Below are 14828 nucleotides of genomic sequence, written 5' to 3' on the forward strand. Positions count from 1 at the left end.
TTCATGAAAATGATGGCCAAATTACTAAAATCACAAGAATTCTATTTAATACATGTTAAAGCAGCTCCAATCTATGCCGTTGGTCTGCTAAACATGGTCTTGGAAAATAATACTCGCATATAGTTGTGCATTTGTGTAAGGATGTTAACAGTAGTGTCCTCTAATGGTTGTTCAGATGATGTCTAGAGGTTGTGGCCTTACCTATATTGTAAATGTTGCTCTGGGTAAATGGGATGTCTTTTGGAACTAAATAAGCAGTTGTTGCGTCTCTGTTCGTTTGTTAATTTTCCATAAATATTCTTTCTGAAGAAACTTTAGCGATACAAGTCCTTTCTTAAATAAAACTAGTTTATTCTTTCTCAATACAACTTTGAAATTTACTTAATTTCCACAGTCACGCTATAACTTAAACAAACGATATAATAACAACGAACGACACACGCGCTCGACCCAACTGTCCGTCTCTATCTCTGTCTGCAATTCAACTACATTATTGCCGTCACTTCTTGGCGGTCTTATATACAAGAATACCGTACATCTAGTAAACACTCGAGGCTTCATGAAGGGACATGATTTTTCTAGAAGCTCATGACGTGTTATTAGAGTCACGTGACTTCTGCTGTCGTTACACAGTGTTGCATATATACACTTTGGTATAGGATTTAAACTAGAATGGTTGAAAGAAAAGACCACAAGTTCACATATTGTTTTTATTTCTTTGTCATAAAAAAGATTTTGCAGTTTGTTTTTACATTTCATGTCCAACCTTGTTATTTCATTTTACACCAACCCATGTAGTAAAAGGTGTAGTATTACTCCATAATAGATATACTGATCGAACCTCCACTTATTTAGTGGCTGTTATGTATCTGTTTGTTTGATAATTTCCGGTAAAATTTTTTTGGGGGAACTTCAGCGATACAAGACCCTTTTTAATTAAAACTAGTTTATTCTTTCTTGATACAACTTTGTAATACACAGAATTTTCACCGCCACTTTAAACTTAACAACCTTTATAACACACGTTATAAATCACAGTGGTTCACACACTTTGCTTACGGTGCCTACTGTTCGCTTGACTCAATTATCTCTATCTGCAAATCTATCTATCGCTGGCTTATATACTAAAAAGGAGGGCGTCTAGCAAACACTGGGACATTCGCGAGGTTCCCTGATAAGTCACGATCCTTCTAGAAACTCCAGCGCGCATGCTCTCAGCGTCGCGTGACTTCCGCTGTCGTAACATGGCCTTATCCAGTGTTGCCACACCTATAGAGAATTTTTTAAACAAGCCTTTTATGTAGCACCTTGTCAAATACTTCCTGAAAATCCAGATACACCAAATCTACATCATTACCCTCATCTACATAAGCAGTAACCTTTTTAAAATAATGTCAAAAGATTTGTAAGGCAAGATTTTCCCTTAGTGAAACCACGTTGACAATCCTATAAAATTCTAAACTTTGTTAAATGACTTTGCAAGGCATCTTTTATCAGACTTTCCCCACAACTGATGTAAGATTAATGGGCCTATAATTACTGGGACAATTTTTATCACTTTCCATGAAAAGAAGTGTGACATTACCTAACTTCCAATACTGTGATACCTGCCCACTATTCAAAGATTTAGACAAATATAGTAGAAAGTGGCTTGCATATTCAATCCTTAACCTCCTTCAAAAATCCTTGGGGAAATATTATCTGGCCCAGGAGTTTTATCGTTCTTTAAACACTCATTTTTTTCTTTAGTTTAGAATTAATGCTTGCTCCAATACGTTTAAATGTAAAAAGGTTAGAAAACTTTATGAACAAGTAAATTTTCTTTCTTCTATGCTGGAAAAGAACGAAACGCCAGGTTTTTCAAATATCTTAATGCTATTAGAGTAATATCCTAGTACTACAATCATTCTGTGAGAGTTTGTTTGTAATTATGCACAAAGCTGCACAATGGCTATTGGTGCTCTGCCCACCACGAGTATCGAAACCCCGTTTCTAGCGTTATAAGTCCGCAGACATACCGCTGTGCCACTATGGGCTTCTGTGAGAGAACGAGAAGACTATGAAGACAGCTGATCGTGGTTAGACGCATTTAGATATAGCCTTAACAGAAAGTAAATGAAAAGGAGAAAACTTAGCTTAATGTGTTTCAACTTTTTTTTTTACCCTTTCGTTTATTTTCTGGAACGCACTACTAGGTGGCCAATGACATAATTTATTATTTTTTATATGAAGTGTTCTAGCATACGAGAAATCAAATAATACTGGAGTTACGTTGAAAGTAAGAATGAGTTAAGGACTATAATTTATGAATATGAAGGTTATAATTGGTTATAATTTTTATGTTCTAGTAACGTTGATTTTAAAATTGTTAACATAGTTGTGTCAAATTTTATGTTACGGCCAGACTTAGGCCTAAGCCTTTTAACTTGCATTTTGTTATAATCATAATAATGGCCAAATTACGGTAGGTTAATACTGCTACTACTACTAGTAGTACTAATTCTTGGAGTTGAAGTAGTAGTGGTATACTTGTAGTAAAAATGAAATTAAATAGGTACATTAATAGTGAGCCTAGCTATACCAAGAGTATTCAACTTAAAATTAAAATGAACTTGGAAGAGTCAACCATTGTATTTGTATCTTTGTCTGTGTTCTTGTTTACTAGAACGTAGGAGTAGGATATAAATCGCTAAATGTAATTTTATAATTATACTTTTATAATATGATTGTGCAGTAAAAAAGAATGATATATGCTGCTTATCCTTAAAAGTTAATTGACTTAGTGTTTCATGTTTTTATACTAGTATTATTAAATATTAAAAATCTACATATTTTTTACATGTAAGTCCAAGTTTGATATTATAAAATTTAAAGTTCAAGACGACTGGTGTAGTAGCAGTTTACATTGTTTACTAGGATAAAGTCCATAGTATGGTGCACAAAATGGTCCAATATTTTTTTAATCATTTTACTTTGTACATATAGTGTATTAAATTATGTTTGTGGTGAATTGCTAAGCTAAACAATATACTATGCTCACCATGGGTATTAATTCTGATTTGTAGCATTATAAGCCCTTAGACCATGATTTCCCAAAGTGGTCAATATTGACCCCTTCCCCCCCTGGTTTTGATGAGACTGTACAGGGGGTGAATAAAGACCAATGGGGAGGTCAAAAATGGCTCCTAGGTTAAGGTTGACCTATGCATCTAACTGCCCTATGCCTAGTGGCAACAGCAAGTGAAAATTAAAACCATTCTTTTTTCATTTTATGTTTCCTAACGATTGTATTATGATGAATAAAAGTTGATTATATAATAATTTCTTGCCTATGAAGTTTCATTTATAAGTTATATTCTATGAATTTTGGGATTGATGACAATTTTATAAGTTTGGGAAACCTTGCCTTAGACGTATTGCTGAGCTCACTGGAGTGGGGGCCTAGTATATTATGAATCAACTTTCACATTGTTATTATAAGGTAATTTTTATTAGATTAATTTTGCAGTTTAATAAAGAAGTAGTGATTAATTTTGTAAATATTTCTGTAGCAACGTATTCCCTATTTTCTTTCCATGGATTTCAACAGTGTCATTGGACATCTGCAAATTTAGGTGCACTAATTTGAAAGAGCAATAACAAAAGATGGGGGGGGGGGGAGGATGTTTAGTGACATTCATATGTTTTCTGATAAACTAATGGGCCAATTTTAATGAGATATATAACATGAAATACTGAAAACTGCCATTTCACTTAACAGATGGTGCATTCTTAATAAAAATTATTAGTCATTTTCACTGACAGTTCACAGATAAAACATGCTAACATTTGACTGCTGTCATAACGTCACATGATGGCAAATCACCCGATAATGAATTATTGTGATAATTATTTTCATTGGTAATACATTACAAAATGATACATGTCTGTCGGTGACAGTGCAGTACTAGTGACTACTACGAGCAGGTTTGAATTATGCTTAACTAAAACACATAGAAACACAGTGTAAGAAAAGGATAGTAGTATTTTTCAAGTAACTTGGAGATCAATCAATTACAGTATAGATTTAATAAAACAACCCAAAAATTACATTCAGAAGGAAACTTTTCTCTTTTAGCAAATGATTTTAATCTTCTTTCTTCATTTGAGCTTATAGCATATAGTAATACAAAACTAAGTTGCAAGGATTACTGTAGTTCTAAAATTGTTAGTTTTAATACAATATGTACACCAGATGATACAGTATTTTGCCCATTGCTCACATCTGTGAAATATAATTTGTATAATGACATTGGTAGTGAGCTCTGAATAAATGCTGAAGTACAGGTTAGACTAAAATAAAAAAAAAGTATAATTTGGATATCATAACACCTTCACAAAATTTAAATTTTCCAATCACAGAAATGAATGGTGTTTTAGTATTTGATTAGTATAATGAAATTAACAAGTTACTTTTTTTTTAAATGCCAGTTCTTCATGAAAACAAATAGTTTGTCAATATTGTACTTTTTTTTATGAAATAATACATGGTGTGTGATATTTTGGTTTCAATGAGTTGCTAAGGTGAGACATGTTCAACACTTTTTCTAAAATTAAGTGATAGAATTTTCATCTATCTCTTACCATATTTTGTAGTATTAGGCTTTTTTTTATAGTTTACTAAAAACTGCTGAACATTTCCAAATAGTGATTGACAGCAGTTTTAAACAGCAGCATAGCTATACATATACATACATGTATATCCATAGCTCAGCCACTGAGCTAACCAAGAGTACAAGCCATCCCCCATTTCTTTTAACTTATAAGGCCTTTTTTCCCATAAGTATGACCTTCATACTACATTGTGTTGTTATGGTCAGGCAGTTATTAGGTTTATTTACTGCCACAACTAAATTATACAAGTCTGATTTGATTTACATATATTTTTGCTATTATTATTATTATTTTGATCCAGTTATGAATTAATAAAAGGAAACTTTTGAACAACGACATTTTTTGTATCTAAAAAAGCTGATAAGTTTAAAGAGACTCCCAGTTACCAGAAATGATAAGTATATCCACTTATTTGTATAATTTAGTTGGGTTGTGGTAAATCAACCTGCTAATTGCCTAGCCATAGCAACACAATATAGTATGAAGATCATACTTGCAGGAAAAAGCATTATTGGTGAAAATAAATGGGTATGGCTTTTATTGTTGGATAGCTTAGTGTTAGACAGAAACTTGGTAACCTAAGTTGTTTTGGAAAGTGGGCTTTCCTTCTTCAGAGGCAAATAGAAAAATGATTTTCTAACCTTGTAATTTTAACAAATGATTAGAGGTTCTCTATTGCTGTTTTTTAGACATGAGAACTTCTGTTGTTGTGAGTTCTACAATTAACACAATATATTTCTGAAACTTACTTTTCAAAACAGGCAGATTTATTTTCGAAACAAAGTTTGCCACTTCTTGTTGAGTAGAACTCACTCTATTAACATTGGTTAACTAGAGTTCTGAATGTACTTGACCTACCTTAGTTTTCCTGTCTCTTACAATCTACATGGCTTATTGCACATGTTTTCTTGTTGAGATCATTTGTACCTGTAACTATAGATTTCAACTTTTCTATTAAAACGTCTACTAACTTGGAAGCTTCTGCTCCTTCAGTTGTGGCCTTCTTTACACATTTCACTATGGAGTACACTGGGATTCTGTGGCTAATTTTTTTGGATCTTATTTATCAGTGTATTTGAGCCATATATGCTGCATCACTTGCAATGACCTTGGTGGGATTCCTGTTCAGGTTGGTGCCAGGTTAAGGAACATTACCATTATGTAACTGTTTGTAAACAAGCCCAATCTTCTGTCCTTGTGTTTCTGAAGAATAGCTTTGGTGATTTTTGGGCGGTCTTTTTTCCAAAGTCTTGGGTTTTCTTCCTATTGCTACCAGTCCGCCCAACCTGCTTACCCTGTCTTTGTTATGACAAAGCTACTAAGACTTTCTGCCAGTGTAATTCATTTTGAATAGAGGGAAGGCAAGTGGCTGGCAGCACCTGCCTTCAATTTTTTGTTTTCTTTTGTTTTGAAATGCTTACTAGGGAGCATTTAATTGTCTGAAAGTATCCACCAATAACCTTCTTTTTTCTTGTACATACTGTGGTTTGAGGAACATTTCTGAGAAGACAACATGAGACTGGGATACACAAATGTGTCGAAACTAGTTTCTCCAATATCAAGACTTCTAACAGTTCCATTTACTGTGGTTTTTTGTTCTCTATTGAAGTGAAATTTTAAACTCTTTAGATGAAAAACGTATTTTTATTCTTAACATGAAAATAACTGCTTGTATTGATTCAAGAATGGCTTTTTTAAATTTCAGACAAATCTATAGTAAAATTTAATTTAAAAATATGATTTTTTAGTGTACCATAAACTTGCAGTGTTTACTAAAAGCATACCAAATTTTATGAAAATACATTTACAATATTAAAAGTTATAGTGTGCAAGTTTCATAATTACACAGTGTTTACAAGGTGGGTTAAAATGGTACTTCGTTATTGTTATTTATTTTCAAATTTATCTGGCATGCTAACATTTGGTTATATCATTTATATGATTTATAGTAATGTCTGTCCTTATTTTTCTCTGTGTCATCTGTTCATTCTGACCTTTGGTTATGTCACTGTGATTTATGGTAACAACATAATATTAAAGGAAAGCAAGGGATCTGTTGGTCCAACTAGGCTGTCTTATATACTAAATTAAACTAAACCTTAAAAATTACCAACTCAAAGCCAGCCCTTATCATTTAAATATTTATCAAGCTTTCCCTTAAATGAACTGTACCCATCACATCCGAAGGTAACCCTCTCCAGAGGCCAATCACCCTGTTAGAAAAATATAGCTGTCTTAGCTGGAGAAGACTTCTCTGTGAAAATTTATACTTGTGTCCCCTAGTCTTGCCATTCTTACTGTTAAATACGAAAAAAGATTGTTAACACTATTATTTCCCTTAACAGTCTTAAACACATCAATCAGATCTCTTTTAACTTTTCTTTTTTCAAGAGAAAATTAGTTCAGAGATCTTTATGTATCCTTGTATGATAACTTTTCCATCCAAGATGTCATTCTAGTAACTCTCCTCTGGATCCTTTCCAACATCTCAATGTTCTCTGTGATGTAAGGAGTCCAATATAGAACATAATATTCCAAATGTGGCCTAAGACTTGTATTCAGTATTTCTATAGATAAAACCTAAAATCTTATTTGCCCTGCCACTAGAAACAGCACATTTCTTGGATGACTGGAGACTGATCAACTAGAACACTAAGATAATTTTCTTCCATAACAATGTTAAGGTTATTTCATCAAACTTGTACTTACAATTCAAATTGTAATATCTCACATGAATTGCTTTGTACTTATTACAATTAAAAGCCATTTGCCATTTATTTGCTCAACTCACCAAATAATCCAAATCCTTTTGTAAAGTAGTAGCATACTCCTCTCAGCCAGCAACACCCAAAACTTTAATGTTATTGGCAAATATAGATAATTTATTTACCATTCCTTCATATATGTCATTGATGTAAATCAAAAAGAGCAAAGGGTCATAATACTGAGCCCTGAAGTATCCCACTTGTGTTGTTAATCCAATTTGACTGAATTCCATTTATAATAATCCTCTGCTTTCTTCCATCCAGCCAATGTTCTGTCCAATGAGCCAACCTATCCCCCACATCTAGAGGTACCTTTATTGACAATCCTTTTATGTGGCACCTTGTCAAATGCTTTCTGAAAATCCAGATATGCCACATTCACACCTGTACCCTTATCCACATTAGGAGTGACCTCTTCAGTAATGTCAAAAGATTAGTAAAGTAAGATTTTCCATTACTAAAGCCATGTTCACTATCCAACAATAATTTCAATTTTGTTAAATGACTTTTCAAAGTAAGAAATCCTTATTGTTTATTTTTACAATTTTAGCTAGTTTTTTTCATAGTTTTTTATTTACCAACTTCAAATTTGACCAACTCTCTTGATCTTCTAGAGTTCTCCAAATCTCCCATCATTGCAGAAATGTCTATCTTGATTTATCTCTGTGTAGGCTGTTCATTCTGACCTTTGGTTATGTCACTAATCATAATAGCAGTAATTCAAGGTAATGAGAATGAAATATATGTTTCAGTTTATGAGTGTTATTCTAAAAAGTAATAAAAACATTTTTTAAATGTAAAATGATATAGGGGTGATAGTGCCAAAAAGAATTCAAACAAGAATATAGGGATGATACAGCCATATGTAGACCATCCCTACATGATTTTCAATATTAAAATTTAATGTTACATTGTAAAATGCACGAGTAAAAAATGGTTACGAGGTCAGTCATTTTGATATATTGGCTGGTAATTTCTGTTTCACCCTGTACGTAAGCTTTTTAAATTAACACCATATTTCTGTAAAAAAGCCAACTTCAAGGGGTAATGATAACATAGTTTACACTAGAATTATGATTTTTTAAAATTACTATTTGTTATTACGACTAAGCAATGACATTGTGTGCTGCCAAGAAACATATAGAGTGGACATAGGTTTAAATTGCACTAAAATGATAAAGTAGTTGTAGAGTTGAAACAAGAAGAATGATGAACAGTTTGTTGGGTTGGTCACTTTCTGGTCTGGTATTTTAGTGATGGTTTCTTGCCTTGTTTTTGGCCTTGTTGGGTAGAGAAACAAATGAAAGTAAGTGGCAGTCATCTTTTAAAGTAAAACTCTCTCATTGTTGATTTTTTAGCATTTGTATTATGCCTATTGTGTACCATGGCCATCCCTACATATAATCTACTGACTTTAAGATAGGAAATGATAATTTGTTTATAAATGTACATGTCCTTTTTTCATGATTGAAAGTGTAAGTTCCACCACTAGGTGGCTATTTACCCATATTACATGTAAAAAAAAAGAAAAAAAAGGGTAATTATACAAATTACCAGTTAGTCCTATTCCCCCCTAAATTTGAAGAGAAGTAGAAAAGGTGTTTAAGGTTGGTACAAATAATGCTTGAGATTGGAAATCACAAGACCTTGAATATCCTTGGCTACTTAACTTTCTTATATTGGTAACATAACATTTAGACATAAAGGAACCATTTGTGATGAAAGTGCAGTGGCAACTCACCCATCTAGTTGGATTAACAGCTTATAGCTTCAAGCCTAGTGGCATTAAAAACCACTGTCTGGAGGAAAATGTGGTGTTTCTACTTCTTGGTATTCTTGTGTGTGATAACTTTCAGCTTTAGAAAACCAAAGATGAATCAGAGAATAAGCATTCTTTTTCTGGATATAAGAATATAATGAACTTGAAAGTATTTTGGTAATTTTAAAATAATTTCCAGTCGTTCTAAATTGTAATAGTATGCTAATAGTTTATAAATATTTCCAACTCTTTCTCTGTTTACAATTAACAGGTCTTGACAGCTGTCTCAGCTTTTGTATATTTATTCATACAAAGAGGCATTCTATGCAGTCTTAGAAACTAATTGCCTACAAGAAACATTTTTGTTTCTATAACTTTCACCAACATTTTTCTGTAGAGGTGTAATTTGTTATATTTTGCACTACAAACAACTAACTGTGAACATGTAGTGAATAATGAGGCACATTAATGGTTTTGAATTTAAAACTGTTTAATTGAAAACTGTAATTGCTGTTGATATATAAATTACTGAAAAGTTTCTGTACGATGAATTGTTTGCTATACTTTTACAAATAGTTAAGTATGTTTTAGTATATCTCTAAATTTATTGAGTGTATATGTACTGCTTTGCCATGTACTGACCAAAAGCTTACTTATGAGTGTGCAAGTTTTATCAAACATTTAAGACAGTGTTTACAAGAACTGAAGATGACCATTTCCAGAATTTAAACTAAAAATAATTTATGTACTTTAAAAGAGAATACCATTCAGTAAAGAATTTGATATATTATTAAAAGTGTCTTCCTTGTATAAACAAAAGAACTTCATGATTGCATATCCTGTAAAATGTGTAAGAAAAGGAATACTTACTAATACAAAATGTACTTCTTTTCAGGATTTTTTTTCTAAAACTGTCATATAATTTTTTTCTTTGTTTTATTTTCTTTCTTAATTTTTCAGCTATTTAAATCTTTTTATATGTGGTTTAAACATAGTATGGTGTATTAATTCAACATAATTGAACAGAAAAATTTATAAATTTTAATTAGAGGTTTCACTATGAGTTATTTTTTAAATTTTAACCATAAATGTACAAAATATAAGCTGATACTTACGAACTATTTGTAGCTCTGTCACGTTCAGTTGAGAATTTTATCATAACAATGTTTAGTACAAGATACTACTTATTAATTCTTTGTAGTTCATGTCACGGACAGTTGAGAATTTATGTGAAAATGACCACAAAAAATAAGAAGTTATCACTGGACTTGAGGATGACTAAGAAAGGAGGAAAAGAAACATTTGTAAAACTAACAAATGGTAGTGCTTCTTCAGAGCTGAACACTCCCCCTGAAATATCTGATTCTAGTTCCGATCTTTCAAGTAATAGTGAAAGAAAGTTAATTAGGAGAAGTTCTCTCATTTGCTCAACTGGAATCGATAAGTTTACCTATGATAGTGATAATGCTCATGGCAAAAGCCAACTGCTAGATTTTGATGTGGATACCGACCGTGCTGTACCATGTACTAGTGAAGTCTCTTCTTTAAGCATTAGTGATCACATTTCTGTTGCTAGTGATGGAGAAACTAGTCCTACCATCAAAAGAAATTCAGTGGTACATCCTGGTAGAGTAGACCTTCAACGATCTCTTTGCATTAATGGAAGATTTCAAAATCCGTGGCCAACATGGCGTCCTCCAACTATTACAAATATCTTGAAGTTTGGGCTTTCAAAAGATAAGAGTAACATCCCATCAAAAACTGTAAGTTTTGTTTAATCATTAAAATATCTACATTTTTAGGAATTTTCATAAACTGTGAATTAGTAGCTTTGAAAATGTGTTTTTTTTATGTAGATGTACTGATTGTGTCGATGGAAAAATTATTTTTTGATCAAACATTTTGAGTATGATGTAAACCATCAACCAGAAACATTGGCAGATTAAGAAGTTTAAATCTTGTTTTTTTTAACACTTATTTAACTCTGATGCAAGTTGTCAACCAGAAACATGTATAGATAAATAAGTATATTTCTTGCTATTTTATTACAAGTTACAGGTTTTACAGTAAGGAAGTATATTTCTAAAACAGTTATGACATTAAAACTTGTGAACTTAAGAATGATCATACCAGATTTAAAAAATACTCTTCCTTACTGTAAAAGCTGTAATATGTAATAAAATAATACTTATAATTAGTAAGTAAACTCAAAACGAAACTATTTTTTTCTTAGTTGGGCATGTAATCAATGCTAACAATGTTTTCCAACCATAAAAGCTTATCATTTAAGTGAGAACATACATTTAGCTGTTGGACATTTTGTTATTTATCATGAACTTTTAAAACACTGTCATTGAGTATCAGTTTTTTAGGCTACCTTCCATAAATTTTTTATTGCATCTCTTCAGCCTTAGTCAGTAGTCAGGTATTTTGATATACATTGAAACTGTTGTGCAAATACACTGTGAGCTACTTCATCGGTTGTTCATACTTCATCACAGTTTATTGAATGTTATCCATGAATTTTTAGTCTAAGAAATTTTGTTTGAAAGATATCTGTTCAGTTCATGTACCAGTGTAGAGTAGAGCTGAGTGACTTAATCAATTAATTAGTATAATTGATTACCCACGAGCAGCAGTTAACATTAATTAGTGTCACTTAAACTAATTGATTAATTGAAATTAGCTTTTATGGTTAGTACTATTTTCAATTATTCTAATTATCTGGGTGTGTTTATCCTATCTTTATTATAGAAAAGTTACTAAGGTTATTTGCCACTGTCATTAATTTTGAAATGCTGACTAAAGGAAAGGCAACTGGCTGACAGCACCCATCAATAACCTTTTTTATATTATCTGTTTTATTAAACTGCTTACAAGAGAAAAGGCAAATGGGTGGCAGCACCAACCACCACCCTTTTTTATATTATTTTTTGCCTACAAGAGGGAAGGCAACTAGTTGAAAGTGCCCACCACTAACCTTTTTTATATTTTTTTTATTAAACTGCTTTTAAGAGGGAATGCACCTTGCAGGAAGTGCCCATCAATAACCTTTTTTTATATAATTTCTTTTTATTAAACTGCTTAGAAGAGGGAAGGCTACTAGCTGGAAGTGCCCACAACCAAGCTTTTTTATATTATTTTTCTCATTAAACTGCTTAGAAGGGGGAAGGCGTCTAGCTGGAAGTGCCTACCACCAACCTTTTTTTATATATATTTTTTAATTAATCTGCTTACAAGAGAGAAGGCAACTAGCTAGAAGTGCCCACCACCACCCTATTTTATATTATTTTTAGTTAACTGCTTACAAGAGGGAAGGCAACTAGCTGGAAGTGCTCACTACTACCCTTTTTATATTCTTTTTATGAAACTGCTTACAAGAGGGATGGCAACTAGCTGGAAATACCCACCACCACCCCTTTTATATCTTTTTATTAAACTGCTTATAAGAAGGATGACAATTAGCTGGAAGTACCCACCACCACCCCTTTTATATTTTTTTTATTAAACTGCTTATAAAAGGGAAGGCAGCTAGGTGGAAGTGCTCGCCACCACCCTTTTCTATATTATTTTTTGATAAACTGCTGACAGGAGTGAAGGAAACTGGCTGGAAGTACCCACTGCCAACCTTTATTATTTTTTGTTAAATTGCTTACAGGAAGCTGGCTGGATGTGTCCATCATCATTGTTTTTTTTTACTTGTAGGTATCATTGTTTGAGGAACACTAATAATTGATTATTGAATTGGAAATATCTCCAATTGCTCATCCCTACTGTAGTGGTTGCTGAGTATTTTTACTGTATACACATAACCAGCTTCATATTTAGTTAAGAGTCAATATGTTCAGCTGTGTAATGTGATAAATGTATACACTTCTCTCTCGCAGAAAAAATCTTTAACTTTGTGTTTCATTTTGAAAATGATATTTTCTTATAGCACACTTATGACAACAAAATTGTACAGAAAAATCTGTTTTGAGTTTTCCTAAATGTATGATGTGTATATTTATTCTAGTTTAAGATTTATAATAATGGCTGCTTTCTTAAATACTTGTAAACACTGAGTAAACTTAAATTATTGGAAACTTGGTTACAGTGTTAGTTTTAAAAATTTAACTGGTACCATACCATCGTTGTAAAAATGAATCATTACTTAAGCTAGCATGGAGAAGTTAGACATTGTTACTTGTTAACACAATAACACTATATTATCTGAATACACTTTCAAGTTTTATTCTTATTCATTACCTAATGGAGATCTTTGGGTGTCCTGGGCTGGAGGAGTAAACCTTCCTTGCAGAGACAACAGGTGCGCTCAGGCAATACGTGGGCTTGGGGTTTGTAGCAGTGGATATAGTTGGAGGTGTCTCGCGGCGAGAAGTCGAGCAGTAGTCCGTCGATAATTACTGGCGGCATTGGATAGGGGACAGTCTGCTTACAGGGAGGTATCATGGTCAGAGTCGAAGTCTCGTGATCGTGATCATGACATTTACTAATGACACATAACTTTGAAAACAACTGTAAAGAAAGTTTAAATATGATTGAATAGAGCAAGAATGAGACTGTCATATCATAAAAGAGTAAATGTGTAGGTTTAAGAGTTGTTTTTGTATAGTTCTTGTAAATGTTCCTGTTGTTTGTCAATTATGAAAATATTTGTATGTAAATTGTGTCCGTTTGAAAGCTACAGAAATTTTCTTCAAATAGAAGACATAATTTGAAATAAGTGTTGCTCATATATAGCTTATATATGAGTGGAATGGGTAATAAAGAAAACTATTAGATGTTTAGAGAAAATCTTGTTATCATTAGGTACGAGTAGTTTATCTAGATACAGGAATATACTTATACATTATGAAACAAAGAAATCACATGACTGGAGAATTCTTAAGATTTAATAAAGATATCATGTTGATGGTTGTTTTTTTGTTCAAAATTACAGTACATATAATATATATATTTTTTTAAGTTAAAACATGTGTAAAGAATAGTTTTCTTGTTTCTTTGTGTTCCCCAAATGAAATCAAATTGTCATAAAATTAGATAAGGTAAATTTACTCTATAGTAAGTATGGCAGGTGACTGAAATTATTCTGTTGGCTCAAATCTTTATTGATATTAGTTCTATGTTTTTCCTATTGTTACATCTCTGGTCCTTAGTTAATTTTTCGTAAAAATTCTTTCCGAAGAAACTTCAGCAATACAAGTCCTTTCTTAAATAAAACTGGTTTATTCTTTCTGAATACAACTTTGCAATACACTTAATTTCCACAGTTGCGCTATTACAGATGCTATAATTCACAACGAACGTCTCACGTGCTCGACTCAACTGTCCGTATCTATCTCTGTCTGCAGTTCAATTACACTCCCTTGTTGCCATCAGTTCTTACCAGTCTTATATATACAAGAATACCGCATATCTAGTAACTTCTCGAGACTTCAGGAAGGGACGTGAAAGTTCGAGAATATGACGTGTTACTAGCGTCACGTGACCCCCGCTGTCGTAACACTGCCCCTTCCTTAGTATTGTTCGTCCCGAACAATAGCCACTTACATTAAACCAATAAACAATTAACAATAACTTAAAATAAATGTACAGAATTTACAAACACAAAATCAAAATTCAACGAAGTCTCTTAATTTTACGGGACG

At 32.4% G+C, this 14828-nt stretch overlaps 1 protein-coding gene across 2 annotated transcripts in view; it reads left to right on the plus strand.

The window, feature by feature from the left end:
• Positions 1–2159: 2159 nt before the first annotated feature.
• LOC106465961 (N-acyl-phosphatidylethanolamine-hydrolyzing phospholipase D-like) overlaps positions 2160–14828 on the plus strand; it is a 25397-nt gene continuing 12728 nt past the window's right edge. The window contains exons 1-3 of one of the 2 annotated variants that reach the window (XM_022393929.1): positions 2160–2278; positions 7683–7859; positions 10379–10940. In XM_022393929.1, coding sequence (XP_022249637.1) covers positions 7750–7859; positions 10379–10940 — 672 coding nt within the window. In that variant the 5' untranslated portion in view covers positions 2160–2278; positions 7683–7749. The remainder of the gene's footprint in view (positions 2279–7682; positions 7860–10378; positions 10941–14828) is intronic. The other variant, XM_013926210.2, reaches the window with a different exon arrangement.

Source organism: Limulus polyphemus, unplaced genomic scaffold, assembly GCF_000517525.1.
Source record: "Limulus polyphemus unplaced genomic scaffold, Limulus_polyphemus-2.1.2 Scaffold2103, whole genome shotgun sequence".
Classification (NCBI taxonomy): Eukaryota; Metazoa; Arthropoda; class Merostomata; order Xiphosura; family Limulidae; genus Limulus; species Limulus polyphemus.